The sequence below is a fragment of the Alexandromys fortis genome, unplaced genomic scaffold (assembly GCF_014885135.2).
Source record: "Alexandromys fortis isolate MF-2015 unplaced genomic scaffold, M_Fortis_MF-2015_v1.1 scaffold_35, whole genome shotgun sequence".
Classification (NCBI taxonomy): Eukaryota; Metazoa; Chordata; class Mammalia; order Rodentia; family Cricetidae; genus Alexandromys; species Alexandromys fortis.
In genome coordinates this window covers 8,690,279-8,716,006 of record NW_026067913.1, presented here as the reverse complement: position 1 = coordinate 8,716,006, position 25,728 = coordinate 8,690,279, and the positions used below count along the sequence as shown (strand labels likewise).

The 25,728-nt window shown below is 44.6% G+C and overlaps 1 protein-coding gene and 1 long non-coding RNA gene across 3 annotated transcripts in view; one reads left to right on the top strand and one right to left on the bottom strand.

Moving 5' to 3' along the window:
• The window catches only part of Akap6 (A-kinase anchoring protein 6), a 454,178-nt gene that overhangs the window by 260,295 nt on the left and 168,155 nt on the right, over positions 1-25,728 (top strand). The window contains exons 10-11 of one of the 2 annotated variants that reach the window (XM_050138897.1): positions 13,492-13,588; positions 14,695-14,858. In XM_050138897.1, coding sequence (XP_049994854.1) covers positions 13,492-13,588; positions 14,695-14,858 — 261 coding nt within the window. Of the gene's footprint in view, positions 1-13,491; positions 13,589-14,691; positions 14,859-25,728 lie in introns of both variants that reach the window. The other variant, XM_050138896.1, reaches the window with a different exon arrangement.
• Positions 8,884-14,705, bottom strand: LOC126499611 (uncharacterized). Its single transcript, XR_007591121.1, has 4 exons — positions 14,357-14,705; positions 13,817-13,888; positions 12,444-13,629; positions 8,884-9,353 (listed from the first exon to the last, which is right to left on the bottom strand). It is a non-coding gene; the product is annotated as an uncharacterized lncRNA (long non-coding RNA).

Here is a 25,728-nt window from a genome sequence, read left to right as displayed (position 1 = left end):
TCCAGCCTGTCTCTTGATAGATATGTCATCACTGTATCTGTCCGCTGTTCTTTCTGTTTTCTTGGTAATAGTAACTGTCACATGTACATGAAGTTCCTGATGAAGCTGTTCCTCTGCAGTCTTTCAGAGTTTGTATGGCCGGGGAGAAGCCCACTAAATGAAGACACTGCTGCTAACGCTCACATGCCAGGGCACGTGGCTCTGCTCGCATGGGCTTTTCCTTTAAGGAAGTGTGTCTTTAGAGCACAGCGGTCAGGAGTAAGGCAGCAGAGCCGGCCATCTCGGTATGTCCATGTGCTTCTGGGATGGCAACTCTCACCTCCAGAGTCGTTGTCATGCAAGCCGAATTCACCAAACGAGGAGACCACATTGTAGGCATCAGTGCCAGGAAAACAAACTAAGTGTGTATATTATCTGGGAGTTTTTTTTTTTAAGTCCAGACGAGAGTTGCCCTTCCCTCTCCTCTTCCCCATCCCCCTGAATCCACACCTCCTCTGTTTCTGTTCAGAAAGGGGCAGGCCTCCCATGGGTATCACAAATAATGGCATATCAAGTTGCAGTAAGACTTAGCACCATCCCTATGTATTAAGGCTGGGCAGGGCAACTCAGTAGGAGGAATGGGCTCTATCTCTCTGGGAGTCTTAAATCTGTTATAAGATCTATCTTACTATGTAGCCCAGGATATTGGGGAACTCGCCTTGTAGCTCAGGCTGGCCACTAGCTTGCAACCTCCTGCCTTGGTCTCCTGAGAACTGGAATAGCAGCAGGTACCACCACAGTTGCCTTGAGAAGAAACATTCTTAAGTCAATTTGATACATGGGAGCTGTGGACAAAATGAGGGCTGTGGAGCCAAGATTCAAGCTCCTATAGGTCAGGCGCCACAAGGGCCAGGCGGTTGCTTAGGTGCTAGTGTATGGTGAATGAAGTTGGCTTCTCTTGGGGGCTTTCAGTTGAACAGAGGCAACCCCAGGTCAGGTGACATAGCCCTGGCCGGTAAAATTTTTATAGGATAAATGAAGAAGTTCAGCGAAAAGGTTTATCGCGTTCCTAGAGATAATTGGATGGATGCAGTCCTCAAAGGGCTTATATCATCCTGCTGGTTAAAACAAGAGCACAGAGCCTGGGATTTCACAGGAAGGGTAAGGGAGGTTACGGTTAAACCTTAACCTCAGCTGGCATGGGTGAGACCCAGCTTGAGCCTTGCAGGTTGGTGCTGGGCAGGAAGGGAGACTAAATGCTATTTTAAATGGCCAGACTTTCCTCTGGGGCACCGAAGGTTTGGCTGTGCTTCAGAATAGGAGAGGGAGAGGAATCCGTCACAAATCCCGTGGGGGAAAGGCCAGCCTGGCTTCGATGAGCTGAATGAGGTTAACCGAGTGATCATGGCGGAAAATGGGCCCGACTGTAGCATTTGAAATTCTAGCACAGACTAGCCGCTATCATATTTCAAAAGCATGACTTTTTGTTTAAATATGACAGGAACTTCATAAAGTGAATGACAGACAGTACAATGGTTAAAGTCTACGGAGAGTCCCTCTCTCACCGTCTCCTGGATATCAGCTCTCCTCGCCTGCTCTCTGTCATTTCAGAGTCATTCCAAGTGTTGAAAAACAACCACACACACGTGTGCTTTGCTGTCCCCAGTCTGTATTAGCAACAGGTCAAAAGCAGTAACTATACAACTCTATCCCTGTGGATGGCTTGTCAGCCTTTCCTGTATGAGCAAGCCAAGGTTTATTTTAACCAATCTTTTATGCTGGGCATTTAGGTTATGTGTAGGCCTTTTCTATCTCAAATGATGCTTCTGGGCCAAGTGCTTAGAAATTAGTCATCTTGTTTAGTATGGGTGTGTCCTTACACGGGTAATATCCAGCCAAAAGGCTATGCATGGTCAGCATTTTCATCTATTACTGAAGCATCTTTGGTGGCAATGACGCCATTTGCCGTCAGTGTCTGAGCATGCCCCCCTCAGTCTTGCTGTTGAAGCTTGTAGGCACACTGCTTACCTTTGTCCCCGTGGTAGGTTGGTAGGAGGTGCCTGTTATACTTCTGGCATTTTTGGTAGAGTTGGTGTTGTCTTCATGTTTGGGGGATTATTTGCATTTTTTCCTTGGGACTGACTACTCATTACCAGAGCCCGTTCTTCTGCTGGGTCCTTGTTACTTCTAGATTGACATAAGCTTTTTAAATATTAAAGGAATCAACCCCTTGTCTGTGTTGTGGATGGAAACAGTTTTTAAAGGAGCCATTAAGAAGTCTCTCCTAAAGGGATGGGGACATTTCAACCATTGATGTCCATGCCTAGGCAGACCCGGGAGGCCAGTGCTCAGTCCCTACTCCTGACAAAAATCACAGAAAAATTCCTGTCCCAGAAAGACCAGCATGTGGAAACTCCTATCTTAGACAGGCAGGAATGAGTTTAAGATCAGAGAGTCCGTAGATGAATGCGGAGATTGAGAGAGAGTATTTGAGCAGTGAGGATTGTGGGTGAGGTGGGAACAGAGAACAGGAACAGACTGAAGGGCAAATGAGAGATTTGAGCCAACAGCTGCTTTTGAGGCTCGCTCACGTTCAGTCAGAAATTCCAGCAGGCATCTGTTTGCCCTGCTCTAGTCGGTGGTATCCTACACCCAACACAGCGTAGGCAAGACTTGCATGCAGTGAAGGATTGGAAGCTGCTGTCTCTGGGCGTGACCTGGGCCTCCAGGCAGTGCTAACTGTGTGTGACCCATGTAGTGTGGCACCATCAGTTGTGGCTGAGGAAAGCACAGCCATTGTCCTTCACTCAGAGTCTATGTAAAGGGAAACATTAAACTGGTACTCAGTGGGAAAGTCAGGCAGTATGAAGCAGTGTAAAATGGAAAGCAAAACCCTCCACCCTCCCGACTGACCAGGCTAGGCAGTTTGTCCTGTGCTTTTTTGAGCCCCTCAGTGTAAGGTGAGTGTATTTTAAAGTTTATGACGCCCGTTCTATTCAATAACTCATTTCCTCAGACATGTTCCCATCGGCATACAAAAATCCAAGGTGCATTTTCCCAGTTCCTTAATGTTTTACCATGTGGAGGATGTGCCTCAGTTTATTTAATTAAATCTTGTCATGATAGCATTTAAGCTGCCTCCATATCTCTGCTTTCTTTTTCAAATAATGCTCCATAAATATTCAGGCTAACCCTGATGGAGCATCTCCTTCTCCTTTGCCAGTCGGCCTATAGCAGCAACTCAGAAACCCCCTGTAATCAAAGAACTATAGGCTGAGCCAGATCCAAGTTTGCGTGTGTGTGTGGTGGCTCTCTGAGTCCCTGTTTGCGGGTGGACTTTCAAGGCAAGCCTTCTGACCCGTTTTTTTGTTGTTGTTGTTCCATTTAGTATTAGTCCCTGCAATTTGATCTGGCTGCCACAAGGTGGCAGAGGAGCACCAAAATCCATTTGTTCTTGACTCGCCATCCTTATTGTGTCTTTACCCCAATCTTTATAAACACAAATTGGACTTAACTAGCAATGCGTCTGGCTAAAAGAATGATCGGCATAATATATGCAACCATTCGTCTTCTCTACTTAGATCCCGATGTTTTGTTTCTGATCAAATTGATTTCATTTCTACCACAACGAAAACCAGTGCATCACCCACAGTTTTCCCTCAACACTTCTGACTGTCTTTTGTTTGCCCTCCTGGGTCTACCTCTGCTCCATTTCTTTCTGCTGGAAGTTAAGAAATCACAGAGTTTTTTTTTTTCCTGGCTTCCCACCTCTCCTCCTCCCTTCCTCTGCTAGGATGATGGCCAGCTATGGTCTGAGCAAGGGGCGCTTCACAAGACCAGTAGCTGCCTTGGGGTTGTGGCACTCAGCTAATGGGGCTCAGTCAGCCGGACTTCAAAAGCCAGAGCTGTGTGTTTGCCTCAGTTGCCTATCAACCCCTTCAGCCTGAGGAGCAAGGCTATGACCTGACAGGAGCTTTGAAGTTCCATTTGCTCGTCCCCCTTGAACTCCTTCCAGTTTAGAGCATGGCTGAGTGTGTGGCAGGAAGAGAGCGACGCTGGTTCTCCTCTTTGGTGTCGTTTGAAATAATTCCCAGGCTCCAATCCTTTGCTATGGTGGGTGGGGATGCCGGTCTGTGAGGAATTTACAGCGTGTGGGCAGTTTGTTATTGCTTGCTCTGAGGAAGGGGACTAAGCCGAGTGGGAGGCTCCCTTTGGACATGTGACAGTCATAATCACATTCCTGCGCTCACATGACTGACTCCTTCCATGTGTCCAGGAGACATGTGTGCGCTGCCTTTTCAGCTAAAAGGGAAGTGTAAGGCACGTGACAACCGTGCCTTTTTTTCTACTTGGTTTAAAGACTCTTAGTTCTTAATACTCAACAGTTCTCGCTATTCCAAAAATTGTTAGTGCCCAGTTTACTAATCTATAACTTATTTTTTAAATTAGGCATAATAACCGCTTTTAACTAGATTGCCAGGGACGCCCTGTATTTAGCAAGTACTGCATATCCAGGAAACCTGGGCAGTGAAGAGTTTCCAGACAAGCCTTGCTTTAGGACGCCCACGTACAGGGCAGAGAGCATTGAATCTGGACGAGGGACTCACCAGAGTTGGGGTACCTACCTAGGTCTTTCCTGATGGACCTCAGAAATAGTTCCCCGTGTATGCATCTTACTATGTGGAATTTTGGAATCTTCAAGCAATTTTTCTGGTGTAAATAATAAAAACTCCGTATCTTTATATTAGCCAGAAAAATAAAAACACCCAAACCTGTCGTATGACGGTTGTGAAGGCGGGGTGGGGCAGCGGGAGGTGGGAAAGACTTTTCTGTTTCAGGGACTTGTGCTTTTCTTCCTTGAATCCTTACAAATATATGGCAGGAACCGCTCACAAATTCTTAAAGAAGTTGCCGCTGTCCCCACCTGCCCACCCTTGTTTGTTCTCTTTTGGCCGTCACTACCTAAGGGCCAGCTTGGTCTCATCTGGGCTCATCATGCGTTGAGTCAGTCACTAGACGCATCAGCTAGGTGAAATGATCTAACGTTGTAAAAACAACGTTTGAGCCATTGTGGGTACAAATTCCAACCAACGGAACACGTTTTCAAACTGTGATCACCTATGTCTTCAAGGGTTAAAAATTCCGTAGCTTTAATATTGCTGTTTAAAAGGATGAACACGGTATGACTAGACAGGATGTTAATGACTTGACATTACAAAAATTTATTAAATTTATTTTTAAAGTGGTTTGGTTCCCCCTTTCAAATGCATGAAGCGTGTGGGAGTTGGAATAGATCTGCCCCAGGCTGCCAAAACAAATTTTTAATGGAACTGGAGTCCTTCAGGGATTGTCCTAAATCCACATAATATTCTTAAGTCCTGGTGTTTGCACTGGGACCTGTGTATTAGCAGATGTACGTGCGAATAATATACGTAGAGCCATCCATCACCCGGATGACTCCACGTTCTCAAGGGCTGGCGCACATCAATTATTCCACCTCGGGGGGTAGGGAGATATTTGGGCTAGCATTGACCTCCTTTTCAATCAGGGCTTCCAAACAGTATGTTCTGGAAGTCAAATAGTCCCTTCAGACAGAACCTCTGTTTGAGAATGCGCTTGGCCTGATGTCGCCATGCTGAGAAGTCAATGTGATTACCTGTGTCAGGTGTGGAGGCAGCATCCGGAGAAGCAAATGAAAATCCCGTCACTCGGAGTCACCGTCAGCATCCGGGATCTGCCCCATCTATCTACAGCGTGCATAAGTTATTAGCCAGTCTATCAGGAAAGACTGTCAGCCTCGGTGAGCTGCATCTACATCCACACACAAAAGCAACTCTTTGAGATAGATTAGAAGTTGCTCGAGGAGCGAGATTCACTTTCAAAGGCTTGGAGCCGTTTTTTATGAAAGAAGGGAGTAAAGCCTCCTGAGGAGGAATGGGGATAGATTTTTTTTTGTGTGTGTGTGTTTTTTGTCTGTTTGTTTTAAAGGAAAACAAAGACTATTTTTAAACATATGGTTTTGATTAAAAAAAATTAAAGAAACAAACAAACAAACTTGGAAGTTATTCCTTCAGTGCACAAAGTTCTCTTCTGAAGCTCCTGGTGTCAGGGCTAAAGGGGCGTGACAGGTTGCTGTGTGACCGGTCAAGCGGTGACAAAGGTAACCACTTCATTTTGCTGGGAAAATGTACAATTGAGGTAGCGGCTGACCATCTATTTAATTGCGTGGTGAGTGCCATATGATGAGGGGGTAAAGTTAAATTGATGATTCAGGCTACCCCAGCCAGGGTACGGTTTACATGGCAATTATACTGGGTCATCTGAGTGTAATTGGCAAGTAATTTTGTAAGCGAAGGAACATGACAGCTCATTTACATGGTGTTCACTGAGTAAAATTTGGGGACATTCATCAACCACTCTAGAGCGCGGAGTGATTGCATTGATATCCCCGAACGCTGCAGGCCGTTGGATGCTGGTTTACGGACGTGCAGTTGTGTGCAGCGCGCTAGGCGCTTTCATTCGAACGCGGGTGAAATCACCGCTCTTTTTCTCAGGGAGCTCACGGGTAGGAGACAGACACACCCAACATTTTAACCGAGTGTGGTAAACGGAGGCTGGGCGCTGTGGATGGATGCCATTGGAGGGTGAGTGTCGAGGGTGGAAGATCAGGGAAGCCTTGCCAGGGAGGGTGACACCAAATTGAATTATGGGACTTTGATGAAACAGTACTTGCCAGGTAGAGGCCTGGTGAGAACAGAATCGTAGAGGAGCCACTAGACTAGGGGGTGGGAGACTCTCAGAGCTGACCTGACAGGACCTGCGGTCAGACAAGGCCTGAGTCTGGCTAGCAGCCCAAAGACTTAAGAAGAGGTGGGCCCTATCTAGCTGTTATGAAGATAGACCATTTTGTATAGTAACAATTACTGTGCTGTTGTGATATACTAGGCTCTATTCTCTGTGTATCGAGGGATTTTTTTTTTCTTTACGACCACCCAGAAAATAGACACTAAGATTCCTTTCACAAACGAGGGCACTAGATAGACAAAGGTTGCCCAGGATTACACAGAGAGTGGTGGAGGAGCCGGGCTTTGAACACCCCTATCCAGTCCTGAAGGCCTTGCTCACCGCTAGCACGAGCCCATCCCGTGCTGTTGGCTTCCTTAGCACAGTCCGCTGGGATTCCAGACTAACTCTGTCCTGTGCCCACTGTGCCCTCTAAGCTCTGAGCACGCTGTCAGGGCGGTGACTTGCCGTTCTGCTCAAAGTCACACCTCTAAGTCCGAGACAGCAGTGCCTGTGTTACCCCCAACATACAACAAAGGTGTAGCTCTGAGGGAGGAAGGGAGGACAGGCCAGAGACCTCTGCCGTCAGCCTCACAGGTGAAACATTGAGGGCTGGGAGCTAAGGGGGTGTGAGTGCGGAGACGCGTGGACGGAGCCGGAAACGGGGCGTGTGGATCCTGTCGGTACACCCTTGCGTCACTTCTGATTTCTAACCGAGGAACAGGGAGGTTCACACTGCTCCCCGCTGACCGCTTAGATTCCTGGGAAGAACTATGTGGACTCAGGATAAAAGTTAGAAGAGACTTCCCCAGAGGCAGCTAAAAATAGAAGGGGCGGTCCGGGGACAGAACCACCCTGGGGTAGATGAGTGGTTGGATGGCCTTTGGGATTCTTCTCTCTTTGAAAATTCTCTAGATTAAAGTAAATAAAACTCCTGTTTCCTTTCCTAAACTGCCTGGATGAAAAAAAAAAAGGATAAAAATCAAAGTATTCAAGGGCTGGAAAATATTGAGTCCAAAAGCCTTGATTATAGATAAAGGAAGGAAGCCCCGAGGGCTACATGATTCATCCGAGGACACCCCTCCAGGAGGAAGACAGGGTCATTGGCTTCCCTTCCTTTTGTCTCCAATAGTAACATTTTTGTCTTGGATGTCCCCGTGGGCAAGCCACTGGTAGACGGTGGCACAAAAGCAAGAGACTTGGCTTTTGTCTCTAGGGAAAGTGGAGTGTTGACAATAAGGGGTGCCTGTCACGTGACTACCTAGGACATTGAGAAAAATGAGAAAATTGAATTTAAACATTCTTAAGAGGAGTTAGAGAGATGGCCTGGTGGGTAAGACCGTTTCACTGGCAAGCACGAGGACCCGAGTTCAAATTCTTGGTAGCCACGTAAGAAGCCAGGCATGGCTATACGTGACTGCAGCCCCAGCACTGGAGAACAGAGTCCTAAAGCTTACTTGGCAGGCAGCCCAGCTTAAAGGATGAGCTTTTGGATCAAGCGAGAGACACTGTCTCAGGGAATTAGGAACTAGAGCGTAAGACATCTCATGTGTTGCCCTCCGAAGAATGTGCACGGGCCTGTGTTCCGAACATTCCTGTACATACAGCACACACCTGTACCACACATATAAAACATACAACATAGCAAATCACACACGCACACTCTCTCTCTCAAATCCACATGGATTCTTGGAATCCCTAGTCATTCCTATCCAGTTCTAACACGTTCCATTGACTGTCTCTGAGTCTTGCAACCCTACGGTAGTATTTTTTTTTTCACTTAATGCTTTGGAAAAATCCCGGAAACATAACCTGCTTCATGAGATCTGACCATGGTTACTCCTGAGCCCACTGTCCGCAAACGATAACGTTCATTATGTTGTCTTGCAGCCGACTTTGTCCTTGCAATGAGATTGTTTACATATCAACATCTATAGTTTTATCACGATAGTTCTGAGTCATTTTGGGTTGTGCAGTCTATCTGTGTGAATTGTCTCATCATCATTTGAATTGCTATATAATATCTTACTTTCAAGAGATACCTGAAATATTTACTGAAAGAACTCTCATTCTCGACTCCCAGCATATTTTGAAGAATTTATTTTATATCGTGAGCAACTGTACATTTAGCTTATGTACATGGCTTTGTGGGGCAGTGAGCAGGAGCCGCTGAGCTCCTCATGGTGATTATAACCTGCTTCCTTGCCAGGGGCCCTCTGAGAGTCCAAAGAGCACTTGTTTGACCAGGGACAGAGTAGGTCCTGGGCAGAGAGACAGTAAGTGACTTCAAGCTGTGGCTTTTCCACTAAATACATATTTCCCCCCTGCCCTGAGGGAGTGAGAATCTTTGTGTGAAGACGTGTCACCAAGTGTCTTACTCGTCAGCATGCGCCCACCATCTCTTCAGGTGACAGCAGGAACAAGTTCATCAGTTCAATGTGCCTTTCACATTCAGAGACTCCTGACTAATAAAATCTGGTATTTATCATCAGAACAGCCAAAGAACTGGATTCTGGCACACGCTGCTCTCACGCATGGAGAGGAACTTGAAAAGACAGAAGATTTGCTCCAATTTTCTTTCTTCTCTTCATCTAGAAGCAAAAGCATACCTTTTTCCAATTAAAAAGAGTATGAGCACACGGAAACATCTGGCCCGTATCACCGCGGCAGCCTCCTAGAACGGCCCGCTTTGCCTCCAGTGTGTCCTTTTGAAAAATCGAGTCTGCAGCAGCCAGCAAGCGCTTCCTAGCTCCTAGGTCTGCAGCAGCCACTGCTGTCCCTGCCGTATTCCTCATGGCTCCTTCATGGTCCCGAGGGTCGGCTCCTGTGTGGTCATCGTTGCTCCCTACCCTGCCTGCAGCCTGTCCCAGCCACATGGAGCACTCAGGGCTCCTGGGCTTTTGCTCCCCAGAGGACATCTCTGGACTTGTAGGCAAGCCAGTTAGTTCATTCCTTATAAGCTCTCTTTAGACCCTGCCAAGACTGGATCTCATGGGCTCCCACAGCCCCTGTCAGCACTGTTCTTTTATACTTGGCTAGTGTAGTAGGTTTTAATTTAAACAAACAAACTTGAATCTCATTGGACAAGGCTATTATTTGCTCAATTTTGCTTGAGGCAAATAGCCCCACCACTTTGTATCACACATAAGATCCCAATCCCACATGTAACCTATGCTAGGCCATTATTCCTATGACCCGGTGCACTAGACTATAAACTGCCTGCAGGCTGGTGGTTGTCCACTGCTAATTTATATTTTATATATATATGCATATATATACATATATATATATGCATACACACACACACACACATATATATAATCTTTAGGTCGCTTGTGTGGCTTCACAAATGTACCGAGACTCATGGTGCTCGTTGGACCTGGCAGATGCAGACAGTACCCACGGGGTGGCTGAGTGTCTGTTACCCTACAATGCTAGGAAGATGGGATCACATTGAACATTTAAGCCTTTGAATGTGCTCATTCCCCCGTCTCCGGTCCTAGGTTATCCCTCAGACACGATCATTTCTGTGCTCCATTGGGAGTTCCTTATTTCATCCCACGGGCATGCGTGGTCTGCTTCATCACCCCTGATCGTGGCTCAGGTGTAGTCATGGGCATAGCTGAATGTCCGATTCAGATTCATACAAGCCGACCATGCCAGATGTAATTACACCACTGCCCATTGGTTAACTCATGACAATCGTTTTGATAATCTAGCCATTGAATCTTCTTTTAAAAAATGTTTTGGAAAATGACATATCGATCGATCGATTGATTGATTGATTTTGTGTACATGGGCGTGGGTGGGGGTGTATATAACATGGTGGAGATCGGAGGGCATTTTTGAGGAGGTGGTTCTGTCCTTATACTAGAGATCATGGTCGAGTTATCTGGTTTGGTGGTAGGAGCCTTAACTCTCATCAATATTTTGCTTGTTTAGACACTTGATTAACTAATTAATTCCCTGTGTGTTTATATGAGTGTGAGTGTGGAAGCCAGAGGAAAACTTGCACGAGTCAGTTTTCTCCTAGTGCGTGGGTCCTAGGGATCGCACTGCAGGCGCCAGGCTGGCTGGCGAGAGCCTTCACCCACAGAGCCATCTCTCAGCCCTTCACTGAGTTTTCCTTCCTCTAGTTCCTCTCTTCTTTTTTTTTTTTTCCTCACTCAGTTGCACACTGCTTTAAGGACGCTGGAAAAGAAATCCGCATTCCCTTGGATTCAGGCTGCTGTCTGTGGGACATTTCACATTATCAGTGGCCTAGGGTCCTGGAGCAAGCCCTTGCCAATGTCCTTGCCACAAATTCAGTCCCTAGAGAACTCTTTGCACGGTCAGGGCGTGGTACAGGTGTGGCAGAGGGACTAAAGATGCCATAGGTATTCTGGGGAAAATACACCAACGGTGTAAGGATGGGGGTGTGTCCAGCTATCAGGCTAAAGGAAAGAACAGGAGAAACCGGACCCTTTTTTAGGGAGCGGTGGGGGCAACACCCAGAGGGTTTCCTCAAGAATGCTTTAGCAGGAGGCTGGAGAGATGGCTCAGAGGTTAAGAGCATTGTCTGCTCTTCCAAAGGACCTGAGTTCAATTCCCAGCAACCACATGGTGGCTCACAACAATCTGTAATGGGGTCTGGTGCCCTTTTCTGGCCTGCAGGCATACACAGAAACAGAATATTGTATACATAATAAATAAATAAATATATATAAAAAAAGAATGCTTTAGCAGCCTGGCATTCCACTGACACTTTCGTTAATGTGCCCGCTGGGCTGCCTTCTCGGGGGCCTGTTGTGAATTCCTTGCTTGATATTATTAATGGTTAATGGGCACACCTGAAATCAAGCAATAATGTACCATTTGCGTAAAAGTTATATTAAATGGTTCTTTTATACAACATCGAGCTTATCAGATTATCTCGCTCCTAATAACGAGTGCCTCGTCGTTGCCAATTTCCTTATCAGATGTTTCCACATCTACCCAAGTGCAGCCGCTTCCAGCCGCGGCGGCACTGTCTCCTCCGTTTCAATGATATCGAGGTGCCAGCCTCCTCAAGGGTCTTCCCTTCTCTCTGGCACGGAGGCACAGGCCCGATGTGCCTCTTGGGAAGCTGGTGGTCACCAGCCGTTTGATACAGGCACATTCGGAGTCAAAGACAGCACGAGGCAGAACTGAGTGATGTGGAATTTTTACGACAGGCTTCTCCCTGAAGTCTGGGGCTGCTGAATTAGTCTCAGCCGTTTCTCTTTTCCCTGCTCCCTTTGCTGAAACTCGTGTACTCTAGTCTGTGTGGTGGAGCCCCAACACACAGGGACAAAAAGCAAAGGATGCTATGCTTCACTGTAAGATAATAAACATTTAGTAATCCAGGGGCACTGCCTTCATTGGGCGGAACAGAGGTATAGAGGAGGCTGAAGCAATGGCGCAGCAGTTAGCTAACATTTACTTGCTCTTACAGAGGACCCAGGTTCTGACTCACAACCACCTCTAGTTTTATGTCGGGGGAACCCCACGCCCTCTTCTGGCCTTCACAGGTACTGCATGCCCACGGTGCCACAGCATACACACAGGCAAAATACCCCTACACAGAAAATAAAAACATCTACAGATATTTTTAAACAATTATCTTTAAGAGGAAGCGTTAAGATTCCTGAACACTGTGTATTTTATTTTATTCAAATGCATACCTGTAGCCGAAGGCACAAATGGGGAAAAACTGCAGAGCGGTGTGTTGGGAGCGCAGATAGTGTCCTTTCTAGAACGTTCGCTGTGATGATACCGCATCTTGTGAAGGAAGGCTGGCTGGCGCAGTTCTTCACTTTGAATTGCCTTAGTCCAATCCTTATTTCTATGCTGCATCTGGTATTTCTCTCACTTCCAGGTTTTCTTTTCGTTCTGATTCTGTCTTTGGTACTTAAAAAAAAATAAATAAATGTTCCTCTAAAAAGTAAAGAACAGCTCACATTCACCGCTGAGCATCCAAGACAACTCACTCTGTACTCGCCAAGTTCCGCTGCCCATTAAGGCCAAAATCCATGCTTATTGGTCCCCAGGTCTCCAGTGGTGTTATAGACGGCACGCAGTTCATGAATCACTGAGTTGAAGATCCACTCTCACAATTTATGATTATCCAGCTCTTCAATTCAAATTAAATCCAGTGTGGAGTTAACACGGCCTGTGTCATGTATGCTTAATATAAAGTATAGCACAATGTGGCTTTTAAAGACAAAGCCCAGAAGGCGCAGAAACCCTAGTATAGCCCCTAGCTGCCCCTCTCCATCCGGTGCCTCATGCAGAGTCGAGGAACAGAGATGAATCAAACCATGCTGTATTAGTGGATGCATATACGTGCGCATCAGGCTTCCGGGTTTTTCTGCTGACAACTTCTATGGTTTCATAAGTACTTAAGAAAAGCTCACATGTGCAGGTGGGAATTCATTATATTTTATCGAGGACGGCTACTCTCGATAGAACCTATGGGGTGTGACTTTTCATAAAAACCTAATGAATTTCTAGATTTGTTGAGCTGCTTCCAAACAGATGCGTGCTGCTAATCTAACGGAAATGTTTAGAGCCTAGACCCCAAATATCAATAGCTTTTAGTATTGCAAATTTGTCTGTCTGTTGGGTAAATTGGGCTGTGTGGTTCTCGATTCAAAGCAGCAAGTGATTCTGCATGCGTGTTTTGTGCGTGACTGCCTCACTGGAGCCTGACGGCCGTGTGCTCCTTTGCAGAGTTTCAAGTTGAACGTGGACAGTCACTGTGCTCTCAAGGAAGCCGTGGAGGAGGAAGGACACCAACTCCTGGAGCTCATTGCTTCGCACAAAGCAGGTAAATCCTCCTGAAATATTGCGGGTCTTTATGTCTCCAGACTATTAAGAATGAAGAAGCATTGCTGTAAATTACTGCATATATTCACTTCCTTATGTATTATTAATATTTACATTATCAGATTGACCTTCAAGATTTATAAATGTTTCATATACTGCATACAATGCTGTGATACTTGTACGATGAAATAGTGCCTCCAACCGCCTGTTCATTTTATTTGGGGCTTACCATTCGCCTGAGTTCCAATTGAAATCCCATTCCCGACAACTTCTCGTTGACATGCTTTTTGATGTAGGAGCTCTGGAAATAACGTTAAGATAATGAGTGAGAGCCGTTCTTACAGACACGGTGCGTAGGCACTAGGGTGTACATAGAGATCACCATGGAGATAAGGCAGACTGTCCATGGACATCTGATTATTTCTGTGCCAGTTCACGCATGCGGACGTGTGGCACATTCTCTGTAGGCCTTTGCATCAGCAGAGGCTTAGGCCTTCAACCAGTTCTTAGTTCAACACAGATGCATTTAATGAAGAATGTATTATAGATTTTAAAAAAATGTTATATGGTCCTATTTATCCTGATAATCAAAGACCACAAAACAGGATTGGTTAAAGCTTGCTTGTTTTTTTTTTTTTTTTTATTTTGTGTCTTTTTTTTTCTTTTTGCTTACTATTTAAACAGAAAATGAATAGCATCAAGCAGACGTGTTATGTCAGAGACCACTGTCTTGATACTGGCCCATTTGCTGTATTTCCCATTGAATTACCTGCATCTATTTCCAGATGTCCATTTGATCAACACAGGGCCTTGTGCTGCAGGTGCCCAGCTCTAGTCCCAATGACACCTCTCCATCACATTCTGTTCCGCACACATGATTTCCTCCAACCCAAAGTCTGCATCGGTGTCTGCATGTGCTTGTCCCGTGTTTGTGCTGTTCTAGCTCAGAATCTCCGGTCTCGGTTCTGAGGGACAAATGGCGGGTAGCGGTAAGGTCACTGGAGAGCGGGGATGTGGCTGGAAAGGGCCGCCTCGCTTTCTGTGCGACAGACAGAAAAGCAGGCAAAGATGCAGCGGGGCCCACAGCTTTGCTTTCCTTTGGAGAAGGACTGAAGGACATGCTGAAGATGATTGCAAGTCAATGGAAGGAGCTGCAGAGGCAAATCAAACGGCAGCACAGCTGGATTCTCAAGGCTCTGGACACCATCAAAGCGGAGATACTGGCTACTGATGTGTCTGTGGAGGACGAGGAGGGGACGGGGAGCCCCAAGGTAAGTGGCTTGAAGTTTGCTTTATTTCCCCGTATTCCTGTCTTCTTTTGAACTAGGCGCCACTGAAGTTTGCTTTCCACCCCTAAGGCTCTTCGTTTCTAGTGAGTAAACTTTGTAACTCCTTCTCCCTCTGTCTCCCTCCGTGTGTGTGTGTGTGTGTGTGTGTATGTGTGTTGAAAACAAAAGGCGAGAACTTTCAAGTTTTCTAGGACTTGAAAACAGAAGGGGGACAGGATTCTAGGGGTGGGAGAAAGGGGGGGAGGCATAAAACATTTAGTAAACAAAACATAAAGCATCTTTAACATGAATAATCAGAATGGTTTTAAATTGTTTTGTTGCAACTATAAATCACTATAATCAGTGCAATCACTCAGCTCTGACATCCATTAGCCGCTTGGTTACAGCAAATTAACAAAGAAGGGAGAAAGTGATTCATTATCTCATTCCTGTTAATGACTATCAGATGCATTGCCTAATTAGGGGATGGTCATTGTAGTGCGAAGAAGGTCATATGCTTTGCTACAAATCTTTTTGCTCTGAGTGTAAGTTTTCCATAATGGCGCACGCACCGAAGGCAGCAAGTATTTTAAAAACGAGTATTGGCAGGCTTTGATTATCCATTTTAGATTTACAAAATTGTCTTGGAGACATAGGCCACCGAGCACCAAATGAAGTGCCTGTGAGTGTAGCGTGCTCTGGTCGTAAAGGTGAGTCCTTTAGACTTACCGTGTCGAGGACAATTTTATTAATTTGACATTTTCTTGTAGTTTCTCACTTTGTGAAAAGGAGTCCAGAAATCTGTAGACTTGGGACCAGAGCCTAGTGTAGCACGGAGGGAAGCAGATGGAAAAGTTCAGTTTCTATTCCTGGCATGGACACAGAGAGGGACATGGTCAAATCCCATTTCCCCAGCGTGGCCAGAGCAAACTAGCAACCGCTTTGCCCTCTGAGACTCAGATGCTTCAATACAGGCAGAGCTGGGACCCAAACCAGCCCCACAACACTGAGACCGTGCAGCCAGCCGGTGGAAAGCTCAGAGGACCTCTCTTTATCTGTTGGAAAAGAATTGAATGGCAAGATCAGTCCCACCGGAACCTCCACCACAGAGGAGGCCGCACTTCAGGAAATACTCGAAGAAAGGAAGGGAAGTGGCTTGGCACAAGAGCACATATTTTAGGAAGGAATGTGATTGGAGGTTCAAAGCCGCAGCTGAAGCCAAGGACTGGCATGTAGGCATCAGACTTCTCCAGGCAGAGGAAGCAGACCGCAGGGGGAAGTTGATTGGCCAAGGCTTCACTGTAGAAGAGGGGCAAAAACTATCAGAATGGGCACAACTAAAATCTGGGTTGTGTCCTATTTCTTTAACAAAAAGAGGGGTTGGGGTGTGGCCTAGAGGTAGCACACTTGCCTAGGATGTATGAGGACTTCGGTCGTGTTGCAGACACCACAGAACGAGAGCGCAAGCATGCTACCGCTACCTCATTCAGCATCTACTCCCAGGTTTCATTGGCGTACTGAGAACAAAAAGCTTATTTTCTGAATTAATGCTCCTCTGTCCTGTAGTACTTTCCTGTCCGCACACAAGCACACATCATATCTGAAACAATGACAAGAAGAGATTGTGTCTTGTGGGATCGACACATGGGGAACCTGGGAGCTGCAGAGGCAGACGAACCCCAGGCCTTCCGCTGGTACCAAAGTTAGTTCCCTCTTCACCAGTCTGGGCTGGATTCTACCCCAGATAAACAAACACACTCATATTCAAGGATGAATGTAACATAGATGCAGGGTTAAGCTACTTTGGGGTAAGATGAGATGACGATTTTTCCCTATTTGTTTAATGTTTATAAATTGTTTCTCTCAGACTTGGGGCAAGCTGAATACCAGGGAGGTGGAGACTCCAGGTTAGACCGTCTGAACGAAATGACTACTAGGTAGACAATTACCTGGCTTCTCTCTTTCTCGTATTTATCATCTGTAAAATAAAGGCAACGGGGCCAACAAGATGTTCAAAGGACAGAGGCACTCACCATCCGGCCCCTTGACCTGGGTTCAGTCTCTGGGAGACCTACACGGTGGGAGAAAAAGCTGACGAAGTGGTCTCTGGCCTCCACGTGTGTACTGTGACATGCAGAAGCCAAGCCAACCTCTCTCTCTTCTCATAGAACATAATGGTATATATATTTTAACTCTTCAAAGGGGTAAAATTATAATTCCTGCTTCAAAGATCTGCAACATGGATCCTTTTAAAGAGGCCTTAGAATGAGAGGGTGTTTTGCATACTCAGGACACAGAGGCTTAGGATGGCTGAGGATGGAGGCCAGCCTGCCCATTAGGTGAGCTTGAAATCAGCAGATGACATAACAACGGTGCTGAGGCCAGAGCCTTGACTGGAATAAATCTTCAGTAGGGTGAACTGTGATGTCGAAGCCTTCCTGTTCTAATGACACAATAGGCAAATAATTATAACGGATTTGGTAGAACGCCAATAGAAACTGGTACAAGATGCTATAGATGGACAGAGACCTCAAGGAAAGATCTGGAAGGAGCTCACCCTTTGAAATAAGGGTAGAAGGGTATTTGCCATGGTCCAAGTAACAGGCAGGGGGACCAACATTTTTAAAGACTCGATGTGAGAAGGTTGGTATGATTGGAACCCAGAACCATGGCCGGGATGATTATGTTCGGCTGTCAAGGTCTGTGCCAAGGCTCCCGGTGTCACAGGAGTGACCTTTACCAATTAGTGACGGGAACAATTGCCAGGATCTAAGTCCTAAGGACAGACATACATATTGCATAAGAATTTTATCTTGTGTCAAGCAGTGCAAACTGAATCGGGCTGCCTGTGAGTCCCTCCAGCCCGAGAGCAAGCCTCCGCTCCCTGTCCTTCACGGGAGCCTTCTTCCCACGACGTGACCTTGCTCAGGTCACCCGCAAGCTGCGCCATGAGATGCATCCCCAAGCGAAGCAGTATGATCGTCCGTTTCATCTTAAACCCAAAAGAGAAACTAAAATTAAAACATAATAAAAATAGTTTCGGAACTTCTCTTAGGTTTACTTCAGAAGCGACTGGGAGCTTGAGAAGCGTAATAGGAAATCTAAGGAATATATCTGGGGGGTATTTTTCTTTTTTACCTTGTTTGAGAGACTGCAGAAAAGGGCTTGGTCTTAGAAATCTTGTAAAGCAGGAGGATGGGAGGAAATTCAAAGACTCTGGGAAACGTCTCCCCCAGGACCCAGCAGCATACCTTATTTGTTGTATTTCATTTTTTAAAAAAGTATTTTCCCAGGACTGCGGGATCTTTTATACTGGGAAATAGAGGGCGGAATCCATCAGTTCTGGAACTACAGCTTCAGCATGCACATCCAAGAATGTAAAATATGCTTGTAATTATGTATTTTAAGAAAGGTTGATAAAAGTTTCTCACCTTAAACTAGAGGCTTCGTATTTTAAACATTTCAGTGATGTGCTGCTGGGAGGATTTCAAAATATAGTGACTACCCAGTGCCTATCCAATGCTGAGTTTCTTTTTTTGGACCTTTCAAAGTAAAAGCCAGGCCATCCTAAAGAAAAAAATATTAATTGACATCATCTCCTTTAAAACGTTCCCACGTGCCCTCTTTTCTCTCCCGATGCTGGCATCCTTCAGGACTTAGAATCAGGACCGGGGTCTTCCTGTGTGACTTACCCAAGTTTGCAACACCAGCTTCTTCATCCTTTCAAAGGAAACAGACAGGTCTCTAGAATCCAGAACACCTGCAGATTTTATTGTAAGAAATCCAGAAACCTTGCAACCACGACAGACAGGGTGACCTGGCTCGGTTCCAAGAAGCATCTTCATTTCCTCAGCGAAAGGATACTGGTGTCAGGCTACTCTGGACTCCAGGGATGCTAATCATCCCCCTTCTTTGAGGGTCTTAGATTGAAGTCATCCTCCTTTGGAAATGGGTACCAGACTCCAAAGGCCATCCAAGGATATCAACACAGCATTAGCTGGAGAGCAAACTCACAGATACCTTTGAATATGTTTGCTGGGGCCTACAAATGACAGTTTTAGCTACTGCCTTGAGATGGGGATTTGTGTTCCTTTTGACTTGGGGAGTCAGTGGCTGTTGGACTTGTCTTCAGATGTCGCGAGAGGGAAGTCCAGGCTTAACACATACTCTGGTATATTTGTTTACCTGATGCCCAAGTCTTGACCCAGTGCTTAGGCAAATAAATTATGTGTAACTCTTCTCAATGAAAGAAATATAAAAGAGTGATTTGGGGGACACATTAAGAAGATGCTCTCGGTATTACAAGATGCCTTTGGGATAATATTGTAACCTTATGGTATTATTTTGGAATATAGTTTCATCCTGAATCTGTTGAAGCATCACCGAGACTAAGCATTGTCCCTGCATTCAGCTCTGTTCGAGCTAATGGACGTATGTGCTCAGTATGTTCTTTAATATAAGTTCTTCATAAAGAGCATTAAGGTCATAAGTGGGAACCACATTAATATATTGTCAGTTCCTGTACGGAGACACATTCATATTAAAAGCTACTCAAGACGCCCTCCTTTTTACCCAAAGCAAAGAAAAACATAGCTACCTAAGGTCAAAAGAAAGTGGAAATGAGATAGTAAGATTCAGTTGTACCTAATATGGGGAGAAAGACAACAGGCAAAGGCCTAGCTGTGTGTTTATTGAGTGCCGACAGGAACCTCTGCCCAGTGCTGAGCCATACACGAGAGAAGACACGCTCCCTTGCTCAGTGGTCTTATCATTCATGTAAGCACGTAGTGTAACGCCTTGTCTAACGTGCTTTGGGCTATCTTAGATCTAGAATAATAGATCACCTACGATTCAGATCATCTTAATTAGGATGTTGGCAGCCTGAAATGGAACGGTGTTCTTGATGAAAGCAAATGAGTAGGAAGCGCATTGCCACTTCCACGGCATCCGTGCGGAATCCTTCCCGCAGCCAGCTCTGACGCAGACCTTCCTCGCTCAAGTATGTAATCATAGCTCTGCCTTGAGAACCTAGGGAGAGCTTTCCCCTACTGCGGATTTGTCAGTGACCCCTCTTTGGTTATTGTTAGGGCAACTTTTCTTCCAAAATCCCTTTTGAAGGTCAGAAAGTCAGAAAATAAGACAAAATACTTGAAGACAGTGTGGTTACTAAATTTGTGATGAAATTCAGTTTTAAAAAACGTTTCTCTAGTGTCCTTGTGTTACTTCAGCGTGCATATTATCAATCTGTCTCTGATGAGGTGACTGATGAAAGGGTTAAGAAAATAAACATATCTAATGGTAGATCAACGGTCAGCTAGCGATCATCTCTATTCTAAACTGCAGGTGTATAAGACCATAGCTTAGCCTCGTCCCCTGCACATCTATTGCCAGTGGTCTTGACTCTGCAAGGCTATACATGTTTGACTCAGCAAGAATCTGAGGGAAATTCTTCAGTGTCTCTGATAAACACATGGAAACTTCACTAACACATGGTGTTAGTAGGCATTTGACTTTTCCATATTTATTTAGGAGTACCCAGAAGTTAAAAAGATAAATGATGCTGGCTACAAAATTAGAATCTGCAGAAAGCAGTCTTCAACTATCAGGTTCACATTTCACCTTTCTGTTCCTTATGCAGATGGTAGCTGCCAAGCACACAAGGGAGATATTTTTAATGCAGTCACCTGTGTTAGAAACTCTGTAGTATATAAACACATACACAAAAGGGCAAGATGCAAAATCGCTCCTAAAAAATGCTTTTAATTTAATAAGTAGATTCTTTGAAAGTGTGAAACAATGACCTCAGTGTGTCATTTACACTTTTTATTTTTTTTTCCTTGAATGTGTTGTTTTTGGCAGGGGAGTACTTGGCCAGCAAGAGCCCTCTGCTCTGGCTCTTGTGTTTATTGAGTCACACAGGACTTCGTATAAAACACAGCTTTACCAGTCCCCAGCCCTGCAGGCAACACCCTTCGCGCTACCAGCGCTTGTTTAGCTGTTCTCACTCCCGAGAAGGGTGGCGCTTCTATCCAGTGATGCCAAGAGCGCTAAGATGCTCTGCTTTACTCTTCTCCTTCAGGTATCCCCGAGAGACAGTTACTTAGAGAGTCGAGATGCTACTAGACCATTCCCAGTCTTATTTCCTACCATCCCACTGTAAATGAAGGCGGATACTTCTCAAAAATAAGTTTTAATATGTACATGTGTATTAACATATTACAGACACACACACACAGACAGACAAACAGACTTTATAAGGAAACATAATTAGATTGGAGACCTTCTAGGCCAAAGCTCCAGGCCCAGTTTACCACAGCTTTCAGGCCATATTTTCCCCTTATATTTATAGTTAGTTGGTTGGGGATTATCTCCTGGACTAAGTAAAGTTGTGGACCTCACAAAGGGAGAAAGAACCACAGAAGAAAAACAAACCAAAAGGAAAGACTAAGATAAATGAAAGAAGAGACAGGAGAAGGGTACCAGAAGAAACCAGAGAGCGGCCTGAGATACATGGTAGAGCCTAGGCAAAGATCATGGCCTGAGGCGTCACGCAGAGGCATCGTTTGATAGGCTGCCCAATGGAGTCCAGGTGCTTCAGTTTCCATGTCTCCCTTGAGTGTAGCCTCTCTTTCTTTAATTCTCTCACTCTGGAAACCAAAGTCAGAAAACTCCTTTACATTTGATGTCGTAGATATCATTGTGTGACCACTGTGCTTGTATAACACAGATTATTAGTGGAGCTAGCATTTACAACAGGGTTGTAACTCTAGGTTCATGTTCAGCCCCTTTATCTTTTCCCTGGCACAGTTAGGATTCATGTGAACATGTCATTTAATATATCTTATAGCTTTTCCTTCCTTAAAATGTGTTTCCTTCCTTTTTCTCTGCTTTTGCTCACGACTTTCTCAGTATATTTGTCTGTACTTCTCTTATTCATCCTTAAAATAAATGAATATTGACTGGACTCTTAAATTTCATGTATATAATTCTAAGAGAAGATGGACAGTGTGATAAATGCTAAGGTAATGGACCAAAGGGAAGTGGGGGACATGATTTCATTCTATTAGCTAGAAGACATTTACCCCATTACCCTAACAGAATATTGGTTTTGGAGTAGTCTCCAATGTTCAGCTAATCTGGGAGCCAAACAATATTGGAGGACAGACATCCTAGGTAGAGAAGCTAGAATAAGCACACTATGAAAGGGGGAAATGTAATTGGACATCCTGGAAATGATGATGAGCAAGGAGAGTTTGACCTTTTGAAAACGGAAAGCCCCTGTATTTACATGGATGGACAAGGGCCTTACGGAGGTTAAAACTGGGTTGTGCTGGGAAGAGCTTTAAATGGTGGACTGAGGAGCTGTTATACCCACATGGGTGTTTCTAGTGATTCGGTGTCCATAGACAACAGCTGGCCAAGGTCAGATGGGAGAGGAAGGATTAGGAAGTCTTAACAGACAGGTTTATGGCACACACCTGTAATCCCCGAAGTTGGGAGACCAAGGCAGGAGATCAGGAGTTCAATGGCAGCCTGGGCTACATGGCAAGACCCTGTCTCATTGCTTATGACACTATGATGTTTCCAGGGAACTTGTGTTCAGACATGCCAAAGAATAACCTTAAAGTGGTTTTTTTTTTTTTATCTCCTCATGTCATCTCAAGAAGAGAGGCAAGCACAGCCTCTTTTGAGACCACATCCAGTAACTTTTATGGTAGAGTATTATTATAAATGCCTTAACATATTATTGGCTGCTGGTAATCTCTTACTGCCTTTAGTTTTTAAATTAAGCTTGATTACTAGTATATGTGTAGAGGAGAAAATGTGGACTCTATAGAGTTTGGTAATATGTGGCTTCAGAAAGCCCCTGCGGGCATCTTGAAATACATCCACCATGTTTAAAGGAGACTGCTGTACAGTGACTCAAATGGAGGAGAGGAAGTTGGGTGGAGGAGGCAAGATGTGATACTCAAGAAAGAATATGTCTTCTCCAGTGGGAGAGGAAGAAGGGAGGAATGTTGACGCCGAACAGAGTAAAGATGGCAGAAGAGAATGGGTTTCAGAATGGAGTCAGACTCGCGGCTGGTCTCTGGGGAAAGGCTGAGGGGGAGGCCGGTCTGTGATAGCAGAGTAGGATCCCAATCCCATTCTCTCAAGAGTGGCTTCTTACCGTGTGTGTCCTGCCTGACTGAGCTGAACTGCATGTATGTTCAGGCTGCACCCTTGATGGTGAATTACACTCAGCCTTGTGCTGTGCTTTCTAATTCCATCCTGGAATATATACTTTTATAGTTAGCCCTGAAGGTGTCTCCACCAATCCTGGAAACTCCTTGAAAGCACAGGTCCATTGTAAACTTCTGTTTGACTCAGTTTAGCTAAGATTTCAGCTTATAGTATAGCTTATGTATATAATATGTATATCTTTATACTAATATGTACTTTGTTTTTAATGCTGAGGAGGTAACTCCACTTTATCTTCCCGCCATTCATGATGCAATGTTTGTCTTAGTTGTGTAAATAATAGCCCAATCCCATTTCTCTGTTTGCTTTTTCTATGCTTTTCTCCTAGTTCCTTTGCCTGTTGGTTTTCATTGTAAACAAAGCAATCATAAGGGAACCTTTAAGTGGTCATTTTACCCGTTTTCCCTAATAAGTAGTAATTTATGTTATAAAAAAGAAAAATCCCACAATTCTATTATTACTATTAAGCTTTCTTAAGGCAAGTCCCTTCAATTATTGTCGTCAGTTACTTGGATTTTATATTTTACTTTATTTTTGCCTTTGTTTTAAAACACTTTCTCAAAGGGTAAACTCTGGGTAACTTCTTTGAAGTAAGACCCTAAAAGCATCTAATAGGAATTAGTAACTGGACAGCTCACTAGTTGATGAAATTTGTGGTCTTTGCTTTAAAGCTCTCTTAACAAGATTAGATAAGATTGAACCTGCAAAGGCAGAGGTCGCCAAATTGACATAAATTCAAAGGGCACAACTAGATCATACCACTATTTGAATGTCTAACAAAGTCAAATCTCTGACATACTGTATTTGGCTCACTATAGTCTGTGTTCATATAGATCCTTCTAGTAAATGATAAATGTAAGGTTTAGCTAATGCAATAACGTTTCTATTCTTCCAGACCTTCATAGGGCGCACAGAGCAGGAGAACTCCGGTCTATGGAATGACTGGACGGTTTCTCTGGGATGCGCTCTGTGTAGTACGCACAGACATAAGCATTCATGCATTTTTTTTTTCAAGTAGCTTTGTTGGATTTACTTCCCCACAGGCTTCCATCCGACACCTCTCTGTAGGTATTCAGACTTCATCCTACCGATCGGGCTCAGGGTGAGGGATACTGAATCTCACCATGGTGCCCTGTGGATACAGCCCATAGAACCATCTATTTCTAGCAAGAATTTCTGATCCAGTTAAGAGGCCAGACAAGAAAGTTAAGTTTCTTCACCATATTTGAACCTATAGTGTTGATTTGAGCCATCCGAATAAAAAAAAATGCCTGTGCATTTTGAATTATGAGAGTTTTGAAGCACTTCTGTGTTTCAGTTCCTTTTCTCTTTCTCAGCCCTCAGTTCCAGTGGCTGCTTGTCGGTTGCATGTTGTCTCGCTTCCCTCCCTCCGTCCCTTCCTCCTTCCTTCCCTTTCTTTCTTTGTAACATGGATAACTGACCGATGTTATATTGTATTGTTCTTGTATTGAGAGCGTTCTATGACATCGCTGATCATGTCTATCGCCGGGCAATGCCGGCTGCTAAGCATGTTCCAATTTCCCCATTAACCAAGACATAGGACATTCTGCAACTTGACCTCCTGTCCACTTAGCAAGTGGCTTCACACGGACACTTTTTTAAAACTCCCACCTCGCTCCTTTTCTTGACAAGCTGTTCTCGGAGCTACTGTATACGCGGTAAAAGGAGGCCCTTCTCAATGCTCGCTCTCAGTAACGGCCTTATCTCACTGCTTTTTCACTGAAGTTAATGAGAATAATATGAACAGAAAACAAAAGTCATTTTCAAAGTCACCCTTGTACAGTATTGTTGTGTTTTAAGTGCTTTAGAATGAAATGAAATGACTTCATTTCCTAATAAATATGGACTTTGTGAGTGCTACTGTAGCTCAGTCATTCGGAATTGCCTTTCGTTTTTGTTTGAAGGCCGAGAATTATTAACTGTTTAATATAGGACAAAGAGAATAGTGAGCTGAACAAAGATCTACGGACTGAAGGTAACTCTGATATCCTATGTGTTTGTCTTCTTTCCGAGTCACTTTGGATTTTTGTCCACGTGTTGAGTAGTCTCCAGTTGTTTTCCTGAAATCAGACCTCTGAGAAACGGCGTATTCAATTGTTAGATGCAGATCAATTTAGTTTTAGTTGTCCACAAAAAGCTTAATGACAACTCTCCATTGGCTCATGCACAAAATGCAAATGAAGGGAGCGAGTGTGAAGATGGGGTTTCTTTGGGAATCCTGCGTTTTCAGCAGACGCTCTCCGACAGCCTCCCGTCAAGGAGTGCCAGGGAACAGGAGCTCTTGTTTCATGTGCTTTTCCATGGCAATCAATAGCTCTCCCTTCCCATAAATAGTACAATTGGATATTAGAAAGTGTAGGCACACTTGTCCTCATAGAAGGGGAATAGGTTGAGGTTGTGGCACTAATGATTTAATCAGCATTGGCAACAGCAAATAATCCTTATTAAACTTAAGATGGCAGGTGGCTTATAAAACTGCAATAAAATATATGGTAATAATCAGCTTGTTTTGTTAAAAAATGCCCTCAAATTTAATTCATTTTTCTTGTAAGATTAAGTTAAATTTCACTTATTTTCACTGAGGAAAAGACAGATCCAGAACAGAGTGCGG